The sequence below is a fragment of the Mytilus trossulus genome, chromosome 1, assembly GCF_036588685.1.
Source record: "Mytilus trossulus isolate FHL-02 chromosome 1, PNRI_Mtr1.1.1.hap1, whole genome shotgun sequence".
Classification (NCBI taxonomy): Eukaryota; Metazoa; Mollusca; class Bivalvia; order Mytilida; family Mytilidae; genus Mytilus; species Mytilus trossulus.
In genome coordinates this window covers 86097705-86124583 of record NC_086373.1, presented here as the reverse complement: position 1 = coordinate 86124583, position 26879 = coordinate 86097705, and the positions used below count along the sequence as shown (strand labels likewise).

General features: G+C 32.2%; 1 protein-coding gene across 1 annotated transcript; it reads left to right on the top strand.

Moving 5' to 3' along the window:
* The first annotated feature begins 23265 nt into the window (after nucleotides 1-23265).
* LOC134701188 (uncharacterized) lies at nucleotides 23266-26524 on the top strand. The gene is made up of 2 exons (XM_063562355.1): nucleotides 23266-23706; nucleotides 26201-26524. Exons 1-2 carry the CDS (start codon nucleotides 23266-23268, stop codon nucleotides 26522-26524), a joined length of 765 nt encoding a protein of 254 aa, XP_063418425.1.
* Nucleotides 26525-26879: the final 355 nt, after the last annotated feature.

The following is a 26879-nucleotide window of genomic DNA, read 5'->3' as shown; positions in this document are numbered from 1 at the left end:
TTTGTTGACATATTTGTTTATTTTTATAGTGTTTAAGATAATAGCACAAAATGACTTGTATCCGTATTTTGACATTTTTAACTATCATGTCTGTTTGTTTTGTTCACACATCGTTGTCAATAAAATGAAATAGTATGCAACTGTCATACAAATGAAAGGTTTATCTAGCTGTAAAACCAAGTTTAGTCCACCGTTTTTTACATCAGAAAATGTCTGTACCAAGTCAGGAAAATGACAGTTGGTATCCATTTGTTTGATGTGTTTGAGCTTTTAATTTTGCCATTTGCTTAGGGAATTTTCGCCCAGAATTTTTCTCGGAGTTCGTTATTTTTGTTATTTTCTTTTTAGACAAAAATATAACTTTAAACTTTTTTAATTTAAATTTTTGAACTTGATTATTTAAAAAAAAATAATTATGTTTAATATTTGATTTAGAAGTATAATAAATTTCATTTTTGAAACATCTTCTATCTATTAAAGCTCGTTTCTTACTTCTCCAATATTTTACCGCAAGGTAATGAAACAGAAGGCAATCAACTTCCATACCCAATGACCCAATAAAATTAATATGGCATATTTTCAAAGTCCTCTTTCCAAAAGTTGATCCCCCATTGCAGTTTTTTTACTCATCATGCACATCCATGCTTTTAATTAGAGAAAACCTTAATTTTAATTTGACAAGGATCTAAGAAAAAATAAAAACCCTACATGTACCTTTGCTGTGACATTAAATAGTATTGGATTTTTTTCATATATCACTATTAACTACAGTTCCTCATTTCAGATTATTCTGATTATCCAACTCGTCCATGGTTAAAAAGGGACATTTTTACATATACATATACCTTTCCAAAAAATAGTTTTCAATATCAGATTATTCTCAATGTAAAACTCATCTATGATAATGATAAGTTGGAACATTCATGAAATTTTAAGGACGATCCGAAAAAAAAATGAAGATGTTAACATGACAAAAATAAAATGAAGTCTTATTTCATAGACTTTAAAAAAAAAACTGATATTTTCCTGTGTGTATAATTTTACATATTAAAGGTGGACATGTTCACACATTAATGCTGTTCTAAATTTTAAATAGGGTCCAAGTAGTACTTGTTGTAAATAAAAAAAACGACCTCATTACCAAATTTTGCATTCTTTACAATTATGGCCTTTAAACATTTGAATTTAGATAAAATCTGAAAAAATTGACTCATCTTGAAACTCTCCAGAAGAATTTAGATATAAACCTTACCAGAATGGATAAAAGATGTCTTATACAAAGATGTTAATGCTAATTTTTTGTAAAGGCGTATATTAAATTAGACCCCTAAAGTAACTAACATGATGTTTTTTTTTGGCTAAGGTATGTGTACGACATCCCATAAAACAGTTTCAATCAATTTTATACTTTTTCGTATTTTTCAGTTATAAATAGAATTAGCATATCTCTTCAGAAAATTGAAGGAGATTACGATTTTTGCGGTTTCTGCTGCCAAATTATAGCTTTCATCATACTTCCTTCTTTATCATAAAAATGCTTAGGAATTATACAGGAAGTTACTTACTCATATTGCCAACACTCCAATATAATTTCATAAACTTGTTCATCACAAAAGTCTGGTTTCTGTAACCTTTTATCGTCTTCTATCAGAAACTTCAAGACCTCAATTCCTTTCATTTGCTGTGAAAAAACAAGTGCACCAAAATTTACCAAAATTTTTTTTATATCTTTTCTTGTCTTCCTTTTAGAAACTTAAAGATCTAATTTCCTTTCATTCTCTGTGAAAATCAAGAGCACCAAAGTTTAATTTTTTTTATATCTCTCCTTGTCTTCCTTTTAGAAACTTCAAGTTGTAACAGTTTCAGATAACCATATTTTTTTTTAATATCTAAAATTGTTTGACCCTTGGAAAAGAAGTCTGCCTTGTCAGTGTTTACACAACAGCTTTTATTGGGATAAAAAAGAGACTGCCATACATTAGCACATAGAAATCTTCTAGTACATCTGCACTAGACAGCATTTCAACTTTAAATATGCTCAAACCAACCAACTACTTCTTGGCATGACATATGAGGACAGAATTTCGTAAATATAAAATTATATAAACATGTTGTGGGCATAGGCAAAGTTGCAATTTTTATAGATCTTTAGCAGAAGAAACAAATGTTATCTTGTGGATACCCATGAAGAAGTTGAAGTCTGGTAACAATTCTTATTATATTTTTCGTTAAAACGCATTTTGGTTGGTTCTTACGAGGGAGACAATTTACTCTATCCTATGGCGCAGCGATAGATGATATTTTTTAATGTCACCCTCTCGTACGGACCAATCATGATACGATAATTCAATTGCATTTTCATCAATGATACTAAATACAAAGCTAAAGGTTAACAATTGTTTTATTGATTGTCACTTTAGGTACAAAATAAATACTTCTTGCTTCACTTTCGTTATTTGTGTACAACTGTAATGTTGTTTTGTAAACAACTTCAGATATCATTATCTTTCATTTAAGTTTAAAAACCAATATTGAAAGGACATTAAGTATAATAAATTAATTAACTGATAGCTAGAAGGGTGGGTTCATTTTGACTATTCCTACATTTTGAATTTTATAGGTAAAATGGTATAATTTTATGCAGGAGTTCCCAGAAACAATGGGATTATGTAGAATTATGTTGTAACAACAATAGACTAATGAGATGTACTGAATCAAGGTAAATCCAGGTAATTCTTGTAGAAAATAAAGAAAAAGAATAATTTATTTTAAAATCTGTTATTTCATTTAATAATTTCATAGCACAGTTTATGTAAATAGTATTCAAGAGCACAATATGCATGTATAGCTATAATGGCATGCACAAGTAATTGCAATTATTTACAATAATATTTACAAGTAAATAATATCATTTGAAATATCAATGTTGAATATTATTCTTTAAATCAAAGCACTAAATTTTGATTTACACTAAACAAAGCACCAAAAGTATACTAAATTGACATTATGCATAGCACTCACATAGTAATACATTGAACATGATTGAACATATAAGAAAATACAAAGTCTTAATCAATAAGCAGGAGATGAAAAGCAGCATCTCCATACTCGACTGGAGTAAGTTCATCGTTATGTAACCTTATTTTCAATGTTTGGGGTCTGTCATCTATTTCCCTGTATGTCTTCTTTCTTGGGATACGTTTCCCGCCAGCTCTGTACTGGATAAATGTGAGAGCATGGAAGGCTTCTTCTTGTCTCAACAAACTAATCATACTAAAGATGTTAGGGTGAGCTGCATTTACTTACTTCTTTAGCTTACTATGCCAACCTTTTAAATGGTTTGTTGTTCTGGGACCTTCTGTTGCATAGTGATTCCACAGACTTTGGTAGTTCTCTACCCAGTAGCTGGTTACATAGTCAGTAAAGTTAAGTGTTGGTGTAGTAGTATCTGAACTATCGATGTCTTCAAGTGCATTAAACCAAACATCATCAATTGTATTGGGTGGTAAAAGTGGCAGCACTGCAGCTCTACGAACAAGTTGGTGAATGCCGCCCTTTTAATTGGATTCTTTTTGCAGACCATGCTTCTGTGCATTTTTCCAGATACACTGAGTGTAGTAGAAAAAGCACCCTTTGATGTTGATATCTGGGAAGACTGAAGTTACTGCATTTCTAATGGCTATTTCATAGTCGAGGATCATATTGGCTGGTTGAAGTTGGATGTTGAAGTTGCTACATATATCTTTAATAATAGTAAGTAGCCTTGTGTACATCTGCTGATCTTTACCGGGTAGGAAGAAGTAAACCAGTGGAAACATAGTACCATCAACTTTGGCGTGGAACGTGTAAAGCTGGTAGAACAGTGTTGGACAAACATAAAATGTTCCATCACAGTAGATGGTATCTGCTGCTGCTAGTTGATATAGGTTCTCTTGGGTACTGAATACAAACATTCGCCTATTGGTGTTATCATCTGCAAGTGGGAAGGGTTGGCCAGTAGTAGTTTGAGCCCATTCACCATCTGCTGTGATATCTTCTACTGTTGTTGGTAGTGCTGGTATTAGCTTGTGTCTTTCGTTGTAAAGCTGGTCTTTGCATGAGTAGAAGGTTTGTATGTGTTCTACTAGTTGGTGTGTGTCATCATTCCATTCCCGGTCTCGTGGTTTTACCAATTCTTCCTCATAAATATTTGGTATTACAATGATTTCAGTCTTACAACGAGCTTTCATACGTTGTAATACATCGTCCATTCTGAGTTGCATTCTGTCTGAGGAATGGTTGTGATTAGCATCCATTTTGGTTGGTATGTTGTTGTGTGTGTTGATAGTAGCAGGGCAGTTACGGGTAGAGCATTTCCAATAACATCTGTCTCCACGTCTTGACTTTATCTGGAACTTGTAGTTATTGTGTACCAAGTTCTGGTTGCCTAATCTATTTGTTCTAAACTTAATATATAACTGTGCAAAAAAACTGTGCATTAACAATGATGAACTGAGAATGGCCATTACAGGGAAAATCTGGCTACTTATAGTAATGCTTAATTGTTTGGTAGAGCTTGTGGTGTTCAGTTAAGACATTGATCACAATTTAATAGTGTTCAAAGCTTATCAATTTCAATTAAATTCTTTATTTACACTCAGGCACAAAATATGTGTTACATGAGGACAAATTACAAATCAAATACAACAAATGACAGAATAGACAGGTAACTATAAAAAAAGATATCTAAAGATAATAAAACTTGTAAGATGCATGCATCTTTCTAAATAAGAGATAGTTTCTTGATAAATATAGCTAGATTATACAATAACTGACAGTGACACAATGACAGCATATTTTGCATTTTCAGTACAGATGGGTATGCTGTATAATATATCGGTATATATTTCTTCCGAAGTTCAGTAATAGTATTATTATTACATACATATAAATAATGGTATTCATCACCAATACATGATTCATTACATAAGGTACATATGCGATCTGTTCTAGCGATGTTGTACCATCTGCCAGTTTCCATAGGAATTTTGAGGTTACATGTTCTCAATTTTGAAATTCAGATTCTTTTATCCTCTGGAAAACGTAATAGATAATTTTCCAGACCAAATTGAGATTTAAATAACTTATAATATTCGTCACGAGACGAGTTATCGATATTACTGGACCACTTTTGAAGAAACTGATATTGAAGAATCTGTTTTATAACGGGTTTGATAGTTGAATAGTCAATGTATTGGTTGAAAAACATATTACCTAATCCTGAGTTGTCAAATATAGATTTTACAAATGACACCCATTTAAATTCACAAATACCATCATCATGTAATTTGAAAATAAGGTTATACATAGAACTACTAAGTTTGTTTTCATTTTTAGCCATTCTGCTCCAAAACGATAACATTCTTAATTTTACTTTAATTTCTAGTGGAAACCTTCCTAATTCTCCATATACCATAAAATTTGGAGTACTTGATCTCACATTTAAAATTCTCTTACAAGATTGTAGATGAACTTTTTTCAATTATATCAATTTTTTCAAATCCCCATATTTCTGATCAATACAATAAAATAGGTTCGACAAGATAATCAAACAATTTGAGTTGTAAGTCAATAGGTAAATGTAAATTTCTAATATTTGTATAAACAGCAAAAAGTGCTTTTTGCGACTGTTTTACAAGCTTTTTCTTTGCACAAACAAATGACCCATTATAATTAAGCAAACGACCAAGATATGTATAGCTATCTACAATTTCAAGAGATGTACCATCAAGTTTAAAATCAAAATCCATTTTCGATTTTCTTTTGCTAAAAACCATGACTTTAGTTTTACCAATATTCACACTAAGTTTCCACATTTTACAATAGTTTTCAAAAACTTTGAGAGCATTTTGCATTTCATCATAACTATCAGCAAAAATAACAGTGTCATCTGCATACAAAAAAACAAAAATTTCTAAAAATATATGTAGTTCATTATAACATTTTTCTTTAATTACTTCTAGAGGTAAAACATGAAGTTCTCTAAAGTAATCTTCTAAGTCATTTAAGAATATGGAAAACAAAAAAGGGGAAATATTTTCACCCTGATGAATTCAAATCATACACGGGAAGAAATCTGATTTCGTATTGTTGTATTGAACACATGATTTGATATTAGTATACATATTATATATAACTTGGAAACATTTTCCTTTTATCTGGCTTTTTTGTAATTTTAACCAAAGTCCAGTTCTCCAGATGGTATCAAAAGCCGTTCTAAAATCTACGAATGTACAAAACAATTTTTTACCAAAGGACAAATACAATGAAACAAGTACATGCATGACAAATATATTGTCTGTAGTTGAATGCCCTTTCCTGAAACCGGCTTGATTTTTAGAGATCAATTCCAGTTCATTAGAAAAGAAATTCAGTCTTTCGTTTATAATCGAAGTGAAAAGTTTACCCAGACAACTAATGAGTGTTATTGCTCGAAAGTTGCCAGGATCTTGTGGATTTCCTTTATTCTTAAACACCGGCTTAATTATACTCAGGAGCCAACTATCTGGGATAATACCTGTGTCTAGCACAATGTTAAAAAGTTTACAATATATTGAGATAAACTGAGGTGGGGTGTTTTTAAGATATTCGTTAAGAATACTGTCAATCCCAGGTGCTTTACTATTTTTCAATTTATTAATATCTTCAGCAACTTCTGTCTGGGTTATAATCCTATTTAATATTTCATCATATTTAGGATTGTCTAGAATGACAGCATCTATATCGAAAGGAATATCCCCAGGTTTCATATTGTCTTGCATTTCATCCTCCGAATTATCTGAGTAGAGATTTTTGAAATATTTTGAAAAAAATTCGATAGATACATGTATATCCGGACTATCTTTTTTAGAGTTACTAAATTTATTCAACAACTTCCAAAATTGCTTCGAGTCGGATTTTGAAAAATTTCGCAGCTCATTTGCGCACTTATCTTTATAATTATCAAAACTGTTGCTCATCAGCTTTTTGAACTCTCTGGATCTCTCATTAAGCAATAATCTGACATTATCTGATTTGTCATGCTTAAATTTTGCCTTTAGCTGATGAAATGCATCCCTTTTTCCTCGATAAGCTCTTTCAAACCAAGGTTTATTACTATTACTCGATTTGTATGAACGAATATTCGAGTTACCCAATACACTACTGGCTGTCTGGGTCAACACGTTGCCAAGGTCATTGACAACCATATTTACCTGTTCAGTTGTAATGTTTTGGTTATTATCTAAGTCATCTAGCGCGCTGTCAATTTCACCTAATCGATTTGATAACACCTTCTGAAATTGGTTAGCGTGAACAGGATTCCACTTAATTTAAGTATGACCTAGGTCATTTATGTTTTTGGGATTTACTTGTTTCAAAGTCTGGAAACTCAAGGTAAAATGTATTCTGTTATGATAGATAGATAGATAGATAGATAGATGGGCGTTTTTCAATAAAAGCGTACTTTTCAGATCTAAAAAAAAGTTGAAAATCAACTTGTCTTAAATTTAATTTCAAGAGATATTTTGAATACCTCTATTATAGACCTGTTTGTTAACAAAAATTGCAATCTTAAATATTCTTTAAAATGATATAATTTTTATAATTTGTGTACTGTTTCGTAGGGGACGCAAACGAAACGTCTTCTTAACAAGTATATTTTTTGCAATTTAAAATGTTTCCTATAAACATTCCAGTTTGTTTATTTTAAAAACTAGAAAAAATCTCATTTTTTTCTGAATTGGAATACCATTTTTATCGATAAAAAGTAGACAGTACTTCACATATGAATGTACAACTCATGTTACGTAGTGGACATTTTGGTGCGTTTCGTAGTGGACAAAACCGTTTCGTAGTGGACAAAAGGTTTCGTAGTTTTCATCGACTCTATTATATGTTAATAAAAACATAATAAAAATTACATGAAACTAGCCCTTATTATTTGTTTTGCACGAATATAATTGAAAATAGATTTAAAAAAGACTGCATGGTAGTGGTAGTGTCCACTACGAAACGTTTTTCTCCCATACTTGTTTCGTAGGGGACCGTTTCGTAGGGGACGTATTCGCATGTTTTATTTTCCCCCATAATCCCTATATTGCAATAGTATAAAGATTGACTGTATTCATCAAAGCATGTATTAAGCTGTACACTGATATTTTTTTCATAATTTTAAAACCAGATACTGAAGGAGATTGGACCCGTTTCGTAGTGGACATTTACAAAAATACGGTATCACTCTGGTGCATTTAATGTGCTCAATTTTTCTTACCAACAATCTAATTGCCGTTATAAAAGCATCACTTCTTTTGTAAGACCCTAATGTTTATATCTCTTGCAAACAAAAATTACACTGATTTTATAAAACTGTTAATTAGCAAATTTTAATGACTTCGTTTCGTAGTGGACATTTTGTTAGGGACACACCTTCTGAAATTAAATATCCCATGTTAAAAGCTGTTTATTAAAATATGTTGGCTCTAAACATACTTTTGAATTATTAAAGAACTTATATTAAGCAAAAATAATATTTATTTCTACACTTTTTTACGATATTTTAAAGTATCAATGTTGAACAGGCGGTCTAGGGACATGCCATTTTGGTTGTTTTGGACCATTCAGGAATCAATATCTTAGCAATCCGTCTAAAAAATAAACTGTTTCTTTGCTTTAAAATGTTAAATCTTATTCGATGTACTGACTGCACAAAAAAATACTTGCAAAGATCAAACACATGTTTTTTTTAAAAAATGGCTAGGACAAGAAAGTACGTTTTTATTGAAAAACGCCCAGATACTTTTTTCTTTAAAAACTAAATACAAGTTTACAGAGAAACATACACTATAAATACATATACAATAGTTAAGGTAAACAAATACAGTAAGATATTTCAAAAGTAAAAAATTATAATTTACATAGTCTGAATAATCTTTGAGTGCGCCTTGTCTTTTTCTTCTTTTCCTGCATTCGTTGTCAAACCATGATTTATTCGATTTCCGTTTTTGTGTATTGAGATGAAATATTAATGTCATTAATCCATATGGAAAAATTACTTCCATTTTCTATAAGCCGGACATATTTTAAAATCTCATCTTTTTAACAAATTATCGTCTATTTGAATCATAAGTTGAATCTGTTTTTCATTTTGAAAGTATAACCAGGCAGTGATAGATGGTCGCAGTTGTCGGGTTTGGTTTCTGGGAAACATAATACATCGTATTTGGTTATAAGGTCAATACATTTATTTCATGCTTGTCTTAATTCCGCATACATTTAAGCTTAATTTTTTTTTTTCTAATTTCATATTCACGGCAGTTTAGCTTACACTGTTTATGATTCAAAGTTCTTGTAGTTACGTTTGTACCTCCTGCGATTTCCTGTGACGATGAGCTAGTTCTAAATCTGTTGTTCGGCCTACTTACAGTATCATTATTTTCCTGTGAGAAGGTCTGGCTTTCCTCTATATTGTTTTTAGAATTATAAACTTTACCTTCGATAATTTGTCCCTTATCAGACTAACTCTTTTCCCATTTCTTTTCGCGTCTTTCATGACAGAATATAATTTTAGTCTGCGTTCTTCTATTGCAATAGGAAATTGTAAGTTCATTCCAAACTGAGGTTTTTCTTTTAACTTTGGCCCTGCTTCTAAAACTTTTCTAGGTCAGCAAAATATACGAATTTCACTACAATAAGCCTTGGTTTGCCCTTATTTTTGTCTGCCCTACCAAACCTATGGATATTTCCAAACTGTATATCTTTTTTAATTGAAAGTTCATTCGAAATGAAGTTCTGAATTACGATTTTGGTATCTTCCCCGGGTTTCTCCTCAATTCCGCTAAAAAAAAAGGTTATTTTGCATTGACCTGCATTGCAGGTCTAAAATTTTCTCCCGCAGATCTGACACATTTACTTTGTTGGTCGCGTTACATGCATCTTTCATTTCATTAGTATCTCTCTTAGCTTCAGTTTGTTCTGTTTTAAATTCCCCTGCATCTTTCTTTTTCAAATCATCAACTTCTTTTTCAATGCTTGTTACTTTACTCGTTAAACTTTTTATCCTCTGAAGATCTTTGCAAAGGGATATTGTAGTCTAATAAAAAATTGTAAGAATACATATTTTTGAGAGTATCTACATCCTGATTATCAGTTAAATCTAAAATATCAAATAGTGTATCACCAGGAACTATAAAATCAGGCATTGTTGCAGTTCTAGCATTAAAATCACCCAGCAATATTATAGAACTAGCATCTTCCGAAAATTGCATCATTTCTGTTTCAATTTCAGAAAACGCATTATCAGTTGAATACTTAGAGTACTCAGGGGGAATATAGACTCCTCCAACTAAAATGTTGACCCGTAACCCAGTTAATTCCGGGGAAATTTCAAACCAATGAACATAGTCAGAATCAGTATCTACTGTATCAATGCTATTACAATGCCGCCTGACTTTCTTTCGAAATTTTTTCTGTGTTCTGCATAGTAAGAATAATTTACAGGTAAATCGAGTACATCATATCTATCAGTTTTTGTTTCTTAAAATGAAAAAATGTCATATTGATTAATAATATCACAAAAGTCATTGTTCAATAGCTTGGATTTTAATCAACACACATTTACAAAGGAGAATCGTAATGTGTGTCTGATGTGTTGTCCTAACTTCCGTGTAAATATTGATCTGGGGTGCACTACGGGGCGGGGGCTCGTAAGGTTGGCCATCGACAATGAGTTGATCATATACAATTTTAGCGTTTCGTCGGGCCCTTTGGAACTCTTTAAACTTCGGTACTAATGCCCGTCTACGATCATTAATTTCTGCGGGGTACTGCTGCTGTACTGAATAAAGTGACTTATGCCTTAGTTTTGCTGGGACGGCTCGAATCACACGTTGGTGGTCATCGTATTTTGAAAATTTCGCTATGATATTTCTCGGTTTTCCATCATTTCTTGGTCTGAGGCTTTGAACATTCTGACAGGAAATTGTGTTAGCGTCTCTGATTTCAAATTCAGTTTCGATAAAGTTTTTTATTACACTTTCAGTGTCTTCTTTGGTTTCATTGTCCTGCTCAGTTATACCACTAAAAATCAAATTGTACTTCATTGAATGTGTTTGGAGCCTTAGAAATTGTTCTTTAAGTTCATAGTTATCATTTTCGCGATATGTGTTGACTTGTTCCATTGACTTTACTCGATCTTCTATGATGAAATGATTATTTTCTTCTTTTGCCAACTTATGTGCTTGTTGTTCTTGTGTTGCTTTGATGTAATTTATTTCAATTTTCATATCGTTCATGTTTTTTTCAAATGTTTGGAGTTTTTTGTTGATGTCTTCCAATAAGTCAAGTGTTTGAAACTGTTGGTTTATAACTGTGTTAGAATTGTTGACACTTTCTAGTTTTTGATTCCTTATACTCATGTTTGAAAAAATCATCTGTATTGCGACATTGGGATCTGAATTAATTGGTAGGGTAGCAGTTGATAAAGATAGCCCTGAATTACACGGCATTGGAGACTGAGAGATGCGTTGAGGCTCATGCACCGGTGTACTTTGCAGAGGGTTAGGCGGTACTGGGGGTATCTGAAATGTAGATTTACTAAAGTGCTGAGAATTAGGTTCTACAAATGAAACTGCAGCTGTGGGACTAATATTTCGATGTAAAGACTCATGTGCTTCGGAAATTACTTGCGACAAGTCCATTGTTTTGTTTTGTTCTTTTGTATTTGAGACCGCCATTTTTTCATTTATTTTCTCCGGTGGGGTCAAACCTGTTTTCAATGAGTAGTTTCTTCGACGCTTTTTTCCATTAAGCCAATAATTATGTCCAATAACCAATTGGGAATACACCAAGCACAAAAATGTTAATGTATCTCACTAGTATCATGGTGAAATTATAATTTTCCTTCTCCAACTACTGACGTGGACCCTGTCTATTCCGCCATTTTTTTTTTATCCAAGTTCGAAGTCATTTGGCTTTGCTTAATCTATTAGGCCAATTTATACACTTATCTATGATAATTAAGTACTTTTGATATTTATAGTCATTTTTAAAAATCATAATTTGTTAAATTAATGAAATTATTAAAGTCATAAGAAAACGAGTGACCGGTGAAAAATAATTTTCTTCCAATTCTTGAACCAACGCATACAAACATCATAAACTTAGTCTTCTGTACTCGAATTTATCATTTTTTTCGTGTAAATTTCGTATAATCGTCAATTTTTTTTCAATCGGTCAGTGTTGTTGTGAAAATATAGCAGGTAATTAAAGTTCGTGTTTTGAAGCCGAAGTTTAACGATTGTCACCTGTTTGTCAACAATTGACGAAAAATAAACAAAAAAGCATGGAAATTGAGCACGAGTTTAAGGTCCGTGTAACACTTATCAATTCAAAGTTTTAAAAAGTTTTGAAATTTTAGATTTTTGGAGTTTTGATCAAAGTTTTAAAATATCAAAATTTCAAATTGTGTTAAAGTTTTGAAATTTTGAAATTTTAACCAAATTATCAAAATATCAAAATTCTAAATATCGTTTATAAATTTGATATTTTAGAAACTTGACCAAACTTTCAAAATATTAAACCTAACGCTCAATTTTGATTATTTCACTTTTTTTAAAGTTTAATTTTTTAAATGTTTGCTTAAAATATCAAAAATATAAAGGGGCGACAAGAGGGGTATACCTATAATCACTGATGTAAACACGGCTCTGATAAGAACTATTCTTAGTTATAAAAAAATAGCATGAAATATATCAATTCATTCTTAATAACAAATAAATAACTTAATAACAAATAAATAATGAAAAGAAGAAGTCGGTTTTTTTTTTATGAAACATATTAGACATCACATGGGATAACAGTATCCTGAAATTTTAAGGTTGTGCATCTATCAAAAAAAAATATAATAATTAAACCTATTAAGACCGGAATCAACTACGTGGATTTAAATCTCTTATATAAGGTTAGCGTTTGAGGTAAATAATTCAAAGTTATTTTGTGTTCCTAGTGCCCAACATTTAGAAGTATCAGAGAAAAATTAACAACTCGCAGTAAACCATATAGTATTATTCGCCTTTTTGACGTTCCTGATGAAGGTAGATCCAGAAAAATTTATTCATTTCAGTTCCAAGAAATGATACGGAAGGAATACTTAATATATAGCGTCGCAATGAAAGTTGTGCTAGGCGTTTTTCAGCTAGCCCCTAGACAAAAAAGTGTACTGATTCAGTGGTTATAGACGTTATACTAAACTTCGAAATATAACAATAAACTAAAATCAAAATCATACAAGACTTAGAAGGACAGAGGCTCCTGGATTGGGACAGGCGCACAAATGCGGCGGGGTTTAACATGTTTCGTGAGAGCACAACCCTCCCCTAAACCTCTAGCCAATAAAGAATTAAAAACACACTGTAATACGAACAGTAAAACGCACTTCAATAAGAAATACAAGTCCTATGTCAGAATAGGAAACAAACTAAGAAACTAATCAACATGACAATGATAATAAATTAACAAAGGACTACTATATATAAGGCTAGCAGTTACTGTCATACACCAGCTCCAGACCTCAATTAAACTGATTGAAAGGTTTTATATGTCTTCATTATGCACACTCTCTCCCTGTTGCATTTATTGCTAATTTGTTCCGGAACATTCATGATATATTTGTCACTGGCAACAAAAAAAAATCGATAATTTAAAATAGGTTGTTTACATACAAATTACGAAGAAACGTAAGATTCAACTTCCGAGCACAAAGTTGCCCTGATAGATGGATTTAAATATGTTTTAACTTCACTTTGGTCAAACACTTCTTAAATTGTTTCGTTTTTATTTTTCTTGAATTTCAAATTTCAGTTTCAGCGTTCCAATTTGCTGATATTGAATCTTAGTACCGTCTAAATTTCAGCGTAAATAAGATTATATTAAAAACCTCCCACACTATGGACTAGCACAACCTTAATTAGGACAACATGCATTCAGTATCATGAAGCGCTTTTCTTGATCGACCTTCTTACGGAACGCTTAAAGCTGAATATTTAGGGCAAACAACTTACAAAGAACAGATAAAAACGTTTAAGATAATCTTTCATTCTGTACATGAAATTATATATTCTTTAGCCAACATGATTGCAGAAAGTAAGAAGTCGTAAAGCAAATCAGAAAAACATGAAATCAAAAGAGATAATACATCGTGTATTGGGCCTTTTTATGGCTTAGAGTTTAGTAGATAATGTATACATGCTCAACATAACCATACTATTTGACCTACTTCGAGTTGTTCAGTTTTTACTGTTACTCCTGTTTCTTCTAAAATATGGGTGCTTGAAAAACCAGCAGGTAAAATGGTCAATATCAGAGCCGTACGTCTGGTTTTTAAATAAATTATCTTCTTTTAATATTAATTTTGTCATTCAATTTTACACCGCTTACAACTGTCCGTTTTAATTCATATATAAACTTTTAGGTATCAGTATTTTTTTTAATTCATATTGTTTCGTTTCGTTCCGCTTTTATTTCGTTTCGCTTTTACAGGTATCCCTCTTATTGCCCCTTTTCTATTTTGATATTTTAATCAAACTTTCAAAAAGTGAAATAATCAAAATTGCGCGTTAGGTTTAGTATTTTAAAGTTTGATCAAATTTCTAAACTATCAAATTTATAAACGATATTTAGAATTTTGATATTTTAATAATTTGGTTAAAATTTCAAATTTCAAAACTTTAACACAATTTGAAATTTTGATATTTTAAAACTTTGATCAAAATTCCAAAAATCTAAAATTTCAAATCTTTTTAAAACTTTGAATTGATAAGTGTTACACGGACCGTTTAACATGTAAATACAGATAATAGTTTATTTTAAGGACATCCATGCGTATTGTGGTCACCGGATTTTTACGAGATGGGTCACACTGAGGTCACCTTGCATACGGGGGGGGGGGGGGATTGCTTGCAGGAAGGAAGCAATTCAAGTAAAGTAAACTTCTTCTAAATATGAATAAATTAAAGAATTTTCTTCAGAAAAAAGTATATGTACATAAGTTTTATAATGAAAACTATCCATTGAGTTATAAAAAACATATGCATTATTTTTTTTTGACTTGAGGTTTCTTATGACTTTAAATTCTTTGAGGCTGAAGTTGAAAGTGTGGGTAACTATTTATTTTCTTTAGTATGGGTAACTATTAATTTTCTTTTTAAATACTTTTTTTTTACTTTCCAGAATTTCAATTGCTTTTACTACTTTTTCTTTCATTTTATTTTTATTTCTCCAATGCTTTGACTTCCTTTTCTCACAAAAAGTTTTATTTTTGTAAAAAAAGATATGTTGTTTTAGTCATTAGTCTCTAATTACAAATGCAGAAGGTACCAGGTAAATTACCTGTTCACTTTAAGTAAAAAAAAAAATTTATGTACAGAAATTTGTTTTTTTTAAGTTGAAAGACATGTATCAAGTATTATTATTAAGTGTGTTCTAATATAGAATTTCTCTAAAATAAAGTAATATAAAGAAAACGTTGTAAAAGCAACCAGTATTCTGGAATATTTTTTTTACAGAAAAAAATATAAAGGCATTTAAAAGTCTAGAAAAAAACTGTTTAAAGAAAAGGTAGTTTAATTTCAACTTAAGCTTCAAAGATTTAATTGATTTCATTATTTGAATAAATAATGATTTGTAAACTACAACAGAAGGTCCACAACAAATCCTTAAGAGTTGGCATAGTAAACTAAAGAAGTTAGTCAATGCATCACACCCAAACATCTTCAACATGATCATGTTGTTGAGAGCCTTCCGTGCTCTCATGTTAAAGGGACGATTTGCGCCTTCAAACAAGTTTAACACCGTAATATTATGAATTCGATTGTCTCAATTCAGTGGTAGCCGTTTGTTGCTGTGTAATGTTTTGTTTTTTGTTCATTATTTTGTACATAAACTAGGTGATTAGTTTTCTCGTTTGAATTGGTTAACATTTGTCATTTCGTGGACCTGTTATGATGGCTATATGGTATGGGCTTTGTTCATTGTTGAAGGCCATTTGGTGACCTATAGTTGTCATTTTTGTCTCATTTTGGTCTCTTGTGGAGAGCAATCGCATATGGAATGATGCCACATTTTCTTATTTTTTTGTTAAAATACTGAAAACAAGGTTACAGAATGATGAACTTGCGCCAATCTCATATGTAGATGCTGCTTCCCATCTACTTTAACATTGATTCAGACTTTGGAATATTCTCTTGTGTGTTTTTATTCCTGAATAAGTGCTCTGCTTTAATGTCAATCTAATGTACAGTTGGTGCTTTATTTCAATGAATATGTAGTGCAACTCAAAATTTATTGCTTTATTTAAAAAGAAAAAAAATACTATAATTTTCATATATTTATAATAAATGTATTGCAATTGATATCATTTACTCGTTATATTAATTTTATATTTTTAATATTATTTACCCAAAATTTGTCTTTATTGTAATAGAAATTATTCTTTTCTTTATTTTCAACAAGATTTACCTGGATTACCTTGGTTCATTAGTTAAGTGTTGTTACAACATAATCCTACATAATCCCCTTGTTTACATACAAATTCTGGGAACTCCTACATAAAATTTTACTATTTTACCTATAAAATTCAAAATGTAGGAATAGCCAGAATGAACCTCATTTACGCCAATTCTTAAAAAATCCAATCTTTCATTTGCCCCAAATAAAAAAACTTCATTTGCGCCATTTCATATGTCATTCAAATAAAATATAACCGAACAGTTGAATATTCTTTGCTGTACCTTGAATAAGATTTGTTTTTACAGTATTGCTCCTGGATGTTTGTTCATACTAATTTCTAATACAAAAATGAGGTTTAAAATTATAAATTATAAATTGTTTATATGCTTGAGGTGTATAGATGGACATTGTCAGTTCAGAGTCCAATAGAGGAAATAAGTCTGTATTTTTTTATGATCACAGATACGGTATATAGATTATCATATGCATCATATTAAAAATCGTTTATGTGTTACATGAAACTTGCAAAGTCAGAAAAACAACTGATATGGACAGAATTATAACTTGATCTGATGTACAGTAGTTGTCGTTTGTTTATGTAATATATACGTGTTTCTCGTTTCTCGTTTTGTTTATATAGATTAGACCGTTGGTTTTCCCGTTTGAATGGTTTTACACTAGTAATTTTGGGGCCATTTATAGCTTGTTGTTCGGTGTGAGCCAAGGTTCCGTGTTGAAGGCCGTACTTTAACCTATAATGGTTTACTTTTTAAAATGTTAATTGGATTGAGAGTTGTCTCATTGGCACTCACACCACATCTTCCTATATCTATATAGTGTATAATGCATACAACTTGTGTATGATTTTAAGATGACTGAATTCTGAGGAATATGTTTTATTATGCCCAAAAAAAATGTATTTATTTTTGGAAGTGTTTTTTGAAAAAGAAAAAATAATAATACTATTTACCTTTATTCACCTGTATTATTGGCGGAAATGAAAGGTTTTATTTTTGGCGCAAATGAAATATGGTTTGTGGCGCAAATAAAAGATTTTTTTGGCGCAAATGCCCGAAATGCCAATTCGCGCAAAAGCAAAGCACCGGCCAGTATAGTAAAATACAAAATGTAGGAATAGCCAGAAGACACCAACTATAGAACAGGTTATTACAGATCATGTTCATTCCAAGAAGCATAATTTCTTCTATATGCTAGTAATGTCTTTTTTTTTGCTTAAAGCCAAAGATCTGGTCCAAGGACACAGTTATCGTCCCTAGTGTAAACAGTGTATAACTTGCATGTTTTATTTAATACACTTTCCCAATTTATTTCTTTATATTAAATGCATGAAATATTAAGTAGGGGGATGTAATTACATTTCAAAACAATTTGGGTGCTGAAACTATGTTAAGTAGTGAATTGGTCCAGTTCTCAAAGGTCAAATTTTATCACGTCTGAAGCTGTCAAACTGAATTTTACACCCCCTTAACACAGAATTGTCAATATTTTGAGTTAGAGCTGGGAGAAGTTTCTATAATTTTGATATTATTTTTCTCACTGGTAGTACACTACACTGTAAAAATATTTTTGAGAAAGAGCGGGTGCGATATTTTTAATTTGAATTTATTGTCTAAAAGAAATGCACTACTGTGTTCCCGGGCCATGTGAGCAAATTAAAAAGACATGTCCTTTGCACAGCAAAAAAAAACCAACAAAAAACAATGGACAAAAGATGCATAAATATGGCTGACAAATGCATTACATTAATAAATTCAAACCATCAAAATATCGTATTCCTGTCCTTCAGAGTGTTAGACAAATCATCTTTACAGTTCATAATGGTTGTTTTAAAAAATATTAAAATTCTCTGTTATAAAGCATTACATATTCATTTAAAGACAAAATTGTGATTTTGAAGTTAAAATAGTTGTATTGAATCAATCTTCTTTCTGTGAAACATAAATTATATTCTCTGATTTGGTTATTGTCATTTTTGACAACTTTACTAAAATGTGCCTGGACTCTTTAATTGAGAAAACAGATAACTATTAATTTTAACTGAAGTTTAAACTAGTGTTATAGATCTATTTTTACTCAATATATTTTCACCTTTTTTCAAAAACCAAACCACCATCTAATTATTGATAAGAATTGTTACTCATTTAAAAACAATTCAAATTTTAACCTAAAAAAATGTCTGTACCAAGTCAGGAATATGACAGTTGTTTTATATTCGTGTGATGTGTCTGAGCCTTTGATTTCGCCATTTGTAAAAGGACTTTCCGATTGGAATTATCCTTGTTGTTCGTTTTTTGTTGTTGTTTTGTTGTAATAGTTATCAAAAGTACCAGGATTATAATTAAGTGCGTCAGACGCGCGTTTCGTCCACAAAAGACTCATCAATGACGCTCATATCAAAATAGTAATAAAGCCAAACAAGTACAAAGTTGAAGAGCATTGAGAATCCAAAATTCCTAAAAGTTGTTACTTTAATTTTCTGGATTCATTTTAATTTTATGTTCTAGCTGATTTTGCTCCATACTGTTTTTTGTATGACCGGCTGTCCATTTGGATCATGTATCAAGTGTGCCTATTTGGGACTACAAGATCAATATAAAAATCATTGGAGTAAACAGTTATCTACATGTAGGTAAAAGTGCGACAGATGGTTCAAAATTTAACATTTCGAAGCTTAAATTTCAGCCATATCAAAAATGACTATGACGTTAGCCTTAAACAAAAACTTTCCGAATGAAATACTATGGGAACAAATTTGGTAAAAGCTGGATAAATTTCAGTTTTTAACAGCTGCTGTGAATTTTACCTTTGACATGTTGACATTAAAATCAACAGGGGGTCTTTTTCTTCTACTGATGCATATCTAACAAAGTTTAGTAAAGATATTTCTTGAAATTCAAAATATAATTCCTCTTCCACTGGTTCATTATCTATCAAAGAAAATCCCTTTGATCTAACGTATGCTTAAATGAAGTTAAGGCTGTTAGACAGCTGGATAACATGCATCATGTTATTACAATGAAGAGACAGTTACTGTCGAAATGGACATCTGATGCAGATACATTAGCATCGTTAATGTTATCACCTAAATTTTATCTAATAAATTGCTTGCGTAACATTACCACCTACCCTGTAAGGTTTTTCACCATATGAAGTTGCCTCCCACAGTGTTACACCATAACTCCACACATCAGATTTAGCATCAAACTTCCAATGGTATATACTTTCAGGAGCAGACCACTTTAATGGCCAAGGACCAGCTTCTTGTCTGCACTGTTTTAGATAATGTTTTAGAAGCGATATCAGTTATGTACATAGACATTATTTTACAGAAATAGTATACACCTATTCATCTTTCATAACATTTTTCAATAAGAAATGATAATATGTGAAATTATATAAGGGCTAACATTTCAAGCCAAGCATTTCATCTCCCTAGAAATAAGAGCGAACTACATGGCTTCTTGTAATAAGGGTGAATTGAAGTATTGATTGCTCTTTTCAACTTTCAAAACGTTGGGCACGATGTTCCTACAACACGACGTTTAAGATTTAGCTGTATTTTGAAAGACTTTACCATGCTTAACAACCAAAAAAAGAGTGTCCGTTACCATGGCAACCACTCATATTTTCCCACTCAAAATTATTTTTTGAGCAGTATTCATTTATTGCTTCTACTAGACCAAATATAGAAGAAATCTGAAACCTTCATGTATCGCACTCTGCCTAGTTCTAACAAAGAGCTGTACTTAAATCTTAAAATGCGATGTCGAAGAGAGTTTTTAACTTCGATTAATACATGCAAGTTTTATTCGGTTTTTTATATTGTTGGTTGATTCTGGTTCTGTTCGTTTTGTGATGTCATTTTATCAAAAATTACCTCGAGTTGTTGAAATCGATTTAATAGTGTTAACCCTTTAAGTTATTTCAACTAAAATTGTAGTACTGTCGCAAGTAATGTAGGAAGGAAAGATGGGACGGAAGTACATGTATACGGTTTTTCATAAAAACAATATTTTTAGATGTACAAAACTTTCATTTTAGGATGTTTAACTTTCAAGATGCATATCATCTGTCATTGTAAAATTTCTAAATCTTAATTCAACCCCAATACAACTATATCTGACACTCTGCAAGTAAATCGAACATTTTTACCCAGTCCATTGGTTAAATTTGAATAGAATTGTATTTTCCCTGGCACATAAGTTGTCGAAATACACCCCTTCAATTACTTGAACCTTGGCTTGAAAATTATTTCCTAAGTCATCTACAGTGTTTAACTTCTGATATACATTTTAAAATATATTAATCTACTCCTGGATCGTCCGCAAAACGGCAAATATAATCCCGGGGTTTTATTAATTCGATGAAACGGGTTCGTCGCTGTTTGGGATTCGTCTTTCAATTACCTCCATTTCATGCAGAAGTTTATATTGACTGACGAAAAGTTCAGGCTTCGCTAGTTCAGGAATTACTTTCATCACGACAGTTATAACATGAATTTCAATTCGCATTTTACATTTAAAGGACTGTCTTGTGTCTCCAATTTGTCTTTGCAAAAGTTGAACGAAGTTCATGTAATGGGATTTTTTTCCATTTCCCAATTCTTTTAAATAAATCGTTAAAAGCTATAAACGATGAATAAAAATTGCAAAATTTAACCTGTGTCGAACCTATGTCCCCGGGCGGAATTTTATAGCAACATGCACTATTCTTTTTTCAACAATCATCAACCTCTTTTTCCAAATTTCATAACACGATTTGTTTTGATTACCATGAACATTTAATTGAAACTTTAGCACATGTAACGTCGGAAATTAGCGTCTTTAGGATGTTAGACGGATTAGGATTCGGGCTATCGTTTTGGTATGTGTGGAAGCATTTTATTCCGTTAAGACCCAAATATAAAGTTAATAAGAAAAGAATCTTTGAATTTTCACTCTTCGTGTATCTAACTTTTGCGTTGATCAATTATAAAAAATACGCGTTAACTGCTTTGAAAAATGAAATATCAACTTGGACAAAATGGCTACCGTTTGAAAAACGACTGTGTAGAGAAGATTTTATTGAATCAGCAATATTTGAACTCACATGAGGCAAATATTTGTACTTTTGTTAGATATTATCTTGTCTTACTCTTTCTATTCATTTTTTGCTATATCTTCTTATAAAATTCACTTTCAGTCGTTGAGTTAACGAAAAACGTCGTTGGACATTTTTCTTATTCCAGCTTAATATACAGCCACCGAGTCAAATAAAATTTGGCAAAATAACGACTTTAACCCCACAAAGAACCGCCACATGTCGTTGTTCCTGCCAAGAATCAAGAAGATCAGAGAATAAGAAATAGGATCACTATACATAAGAGTAAAAACAGTTTTTAAAAACATAATTTAAAACATATATTGAATTTGTTTTAATATTGGTTCGTGTGTTTTCTAACATTTTTATTTTGTTTTGCGGATGAAATGTCGAAGATTCTGTGATAAATCCTAGGGGTTGTAGGAATATCGTGCCCAACGTTTGAAAGTTGAATTAGATCAATCATTACTTCACATAACCCTTAGTAATAGAAGCCATGTAGTTTGCGCTGATCTATATATAGGAAGATGGAAAGCTTGGCTTGTATTTCCGCATATTTTTCTCCAATCTAGTACTAATTTAAATCGACCTTGTCTGGCTGTAGAACTCTTTCACAGTCGTTATCTCACAAAATTTATGCGGGATCTATAATATATATGTTTCTCACTGAAGGTATCCAAAGGAGGTAACCATAGATTATGCGACGATGCAAATATTAAACTTTACAATATTAATAAATATTTTTAACCAATGAATTCAAAAAGCAAAAACTATGCAATTAACAAATATATACTTATTAAGCTTCATGTAAATTATTTAACAATGAAACACATTAAATATGAAATTTGGAGTTTTACCAAGGGAGGTAATAATTAATTACTGTCTGCCACACAGTATTTCGAGGACTCTCCCTCTGGTATCTGTAATATCTGTAATATTCATTTGGTACTTTGCTATTCATTTTGGTATTTAACCATATTAACCTTTTAGTTATTAGCTTTATTTGTGTAACCGGATGTTGTTAGCTTGTCTGATGTGAACAATACATGTGATACTTTATTGGTGTTATTAATTTGGTTAAATCCAGTAGTTTGATGACCATCAACAATCAATACATTACAATTTGGCGACGAGGATAATCGAGGATAACAAAAGATGGCAGAAGCACGTCCAATATTGTCTGATGTTGGTTTATTTCCATTTTTTTTTCGTTGGCAATGACATTAATTCGTTGGGACAAAGATGGACACGCTGGCTTCGATCTTTTAATTTGTATGCAACAGGTAAAGGAGTTGTAGAGGCACAACAGAAAAAAGCATTATTGTTACACAGTGCTTGAATGGAAGTACAAGATGTGTATTATACCCTCGTGGAACGAGACCCGGGTGAACATGAAACAGTGTACGAAGTTGCTGTAGAAATTTTGAACAATCACTTTACACCGCAAGTAAATGACTCAAAGGAACCAATTCCGGGCAATATATAACCAGGTTACGACAAAAGGTTATTTATTGCAATTTTGGTAATGTAGACGAAGCTATTTGCGACCAAGTAATAGACAAATGTAGTTCAAAGAGATTGAGAAGAAAATTATTAGAAAGGCACAATGTTACCTTACAGCAATTGCGTGAAACTACACATGCAATGGAAGCTACAGGGAAACAGGCAACTTCGATAGAACAACCAATTGAATCTGTCAACAAAGTTTCAACTTATGCAAGTAAGAAACAAAATCAAAATAAATCAGAGTTTAAACAAATATCATGCTACGCATGTGGGTTTTCTGGACATCACAAAACAAACCCAAAATGCCCAGCAAAAGGGAAGAAATGCAGATTATGCCAAAATGAAGGACATTTTGAAAAATGTTGCAAGTCGAAGAAATTTTTTTCAAAGAATCACTATTCAAGAAAAACAAATGTGCGACATGTTGAGTCTGCAGATGATACATGCAATGAACCAGATTACGATAACGAAGATGATGATTATGCATTTTCCATACATGGGAATCAATGCAAAGTTATCAAATTTACAGTTAATGTTGGAGGTATAGATGTTCCTGTGGTGATTGATTCTGGTGCAACTGTAAACATTATAGATAAGACACTTTGGGAACACTTAAAGAAGAATAAGATTGAGTGCGAGTCTAAGACATCGTCTAAGAATTTGTACGCTTATGGTAGTAATAAGCCACTTACTATAGAAGGCAGTTTTAATACAAGAGGGACGAAAGATACCAAAGGGAGAGTCAAACTCGTAAATCTAAAACAAACTGACAACGCCATGGCTAAAAATGAAAAAGACAAACAGAAACAAATAGTACACATGACACAACATAGAAAACTAAAGAATAAACAACACGAACCCAACCAAAAACTAGGGAGATCTCAGGTGCTCCGGAAGGGTAAGCAGATCCTGCTCCACATGCGGCACCCGTCGTGTTGCTTATGTGATTACAAATCCGGTAAATAGTCTTATTCGGTAGGTCAAATTCTTGTAAGGGAAGGGGATTGTAGTTACGACGTAAGGAACATATCCGATATCATTTGTGAAACGGTTATTCCACAACGGTCAACCAACTCGTGATGGCGTCCGTAAAATTTACGAAGGGATGATTTCAACTTCACCATTTGGAACTCTTGGTTTAATAGCTTCCTTGTGAGCAGTAACCCTCTATCAAGAAAATCATGATAGGAAATGCAAGCACGGGAATATCGTATCAATTGGGAGATATATACCCCGTATGCAGGTGCTGCTGGAATGTTGCTACTTAGAAATGGAAAGTTCGCAATTGGAAAGCTAAAATCATCTCTTTTGTCGTAAAGTTTTGTCTTCAACCGACCCTCATTGTCAATTTCTAGATGTAAGTCAAGATATGAAGCCGATTTAACTGTATCTGTAGTATCCTTTATCTCCAATTCGATGGGATAGATGCGATCTACATAGTCACCAAATTTTGAATTGTTTAGTGAAAGAACGTCATCTATATAGCGAAAGGTAGAGTTAAAGGATATGGCTTACTTCTTATCTTTCTTCCTAAAAAGTTCCTACATGAAGTCAGCCTCATAATAAAAAAGAAACAAGTCAGCAAGTAGAGGGGCACAGTTTGTTCCCATTGGGGTGCCGACAGTCTGTTGAAAAACAAGTCCTCCGAACGTAACAAATATGTTGTCAATCAGGAAATCAAGCATCTTGATAATATCGGTTTCAGAGAATTTTTTGTTTGAATCAGAATGATTCTTTACAATGTAGGATTTATCCCTCCCTAAGACAAGATACTTGTATCTACGTTGGCCATTCTTTTTTATGAAGCAAAGTAATAACAACTCTTTTAATTTGTCTTTTAGTTTGGAATGTGTAATACTTGTGTAAAGAGTAGAAAAGTCAAATGTTTTAATACTGTTACATAATGAAAGAGAGTTAGATTGTATGTACTCTAAAAGATCTTTTGAATTTTTAAGTATCCACATCTGATTCACGCCACCTCTAGAATAGGCAGTTTCACAATAACTTTGAAGCCCGTCTTTGATTGCTGATAAAATGGATGTTAATAATTTAGAAAGGGGTTTCGTGGAGCACTTGGAAGACCCAGCAATATACCGTTGTTTGTAAGGACACTTGTGTAGTTTAGGTACCCAATACAGTGATGGAAGATCCAGTTCTTCATCTTTGGTTGAAATACCAAAGGAACAAAGAACAGACCTATGATTATCCAGGATTTCCTCTTTGGTAAGTGTCGTGAGGGTATATGTTGGGTTTCCAAGTGAATTGTCTATACCTAATTCGTTTATCAAGCAATTAATGTAATGACTTTTACAGACAAAAACGATGTTATTTGGGGCTTTGTCTGCGGGAACAACAACATATTTATCATGGAGGTCAGATAGGTGTTTAGCAACATTTGGATCTTTGAAGATAGACGTAGCATGTATTAACGACCTCACTGCCTTAATCCATTCGGATAGAGTGTCTACGTCTTCCTTCTCGCGCTTAGCCCATTGCCTGGCATAATCCTCGACTGAATCCATCAAAATTTTAAAGTTGTATTTCCAATTGATGGATTTAGGCTCACGATATTTCGGACCTTTCGATAACACGTTTCGTAGAGAAGTTTTATTAACAATGTTAGGGTCACCGGTAATAACGTGGCCAGCAGGATTATATGTGAATTGGGAACTAGCACAAGTGCAATCAGGAGGTTTAGACTTGAAGTCGTCAATATCGAGATCCTGCAAAACGCGTATGTAATTGAAAATTTTAATTGCAATAGGTTTGGTATAGGTATAAGAAATTATTGGTACAGACTGGTCTTTGAAATAAGGAGGTATTTTCGATTGAACTAATTTATGATGAAGGATATTGCATAGGTTGACGCCATACAAATTTAATACAAATGTTTGTGTGAAACCCCGCTGTGTTTCAGCTGATTTTTTCGTGATTGAGGAAGACGGCCAGGCATTTCTTGGACATAAGACGTCAATAGAACTTGGTGTATTGAAAATAGAGACAAATGTTAACACAGTGACTGATAATGTGGTGAAAACTAACTATACAAGTAAATTTCCAAAGGTATTTTCAGGTGTGGGAAAAATTAGTAGACTTTCAATTAAAAATTCCTATAGACAAAAGCATTCAACCTGTAATTCAGCCATTACGTCGTATACCGTATCATTTGCGAGGAAAGTTGGAAGAAAAACTGAATGAACTTGTAGAACAGGACATTATTGAAGCCGTTAATGGACCAAGTCAGTGGACATCGCCAATTGTGGTTGTACCAAAGAAGAATGGTGATATACGCATATGTGTTAACATGAGGCGCGCAAATTTAGCAGTCATGCGTGAAAGATATCCAATTCCAACTGTAGATGAGGTACCCGGTAATTTAAGATTTGAATTAAAGTAAAGTCTTCTCAAAGTTAGATATTAAACTTGAGTACCATCAAATTGAACTGACACCAGAGTCCAGACAGATAACTTGCTTCATGACACATAAAGGAATATTCCGATGTAATAGGCACATGTTTGGAATAAACTGCGCCCCATAGATGTAAAACAAAGTAATGAGTCAGGTATTTCAAGGACTTGAAGGAGTAAGAAACATTTTTGATGATGTTGTTGTGTATGGCTCTACTTCTAATGAGCATAATGATAGACTCGATGCTGTTCTTCAAAGATTAGAGGAAAGAGGACTGTCACTTAATATTGACAAGTATAAATTCAACATGGCAAACATTGAGTTTATGGGTCACATGTTATCA

What these genes read in the sequence shown, in the direction of transcription:
- LOC134701188 (XM_063562355.1), top strand. Translation starts at nt 23,266, where the DNA reads ATGGAAGCTACAGGGAAACAGGCAACTTCGATAGAACAACCAATTGAA. An exon ending in TGATTGATTCTGGTGCAACT is followed by an intron (nt 23,707 to 26,200) that starts GTAAACATTATA and finishes AGGTATTTTCAG; the next exon opens with GTGTGGGAAAAATTAGTAGA.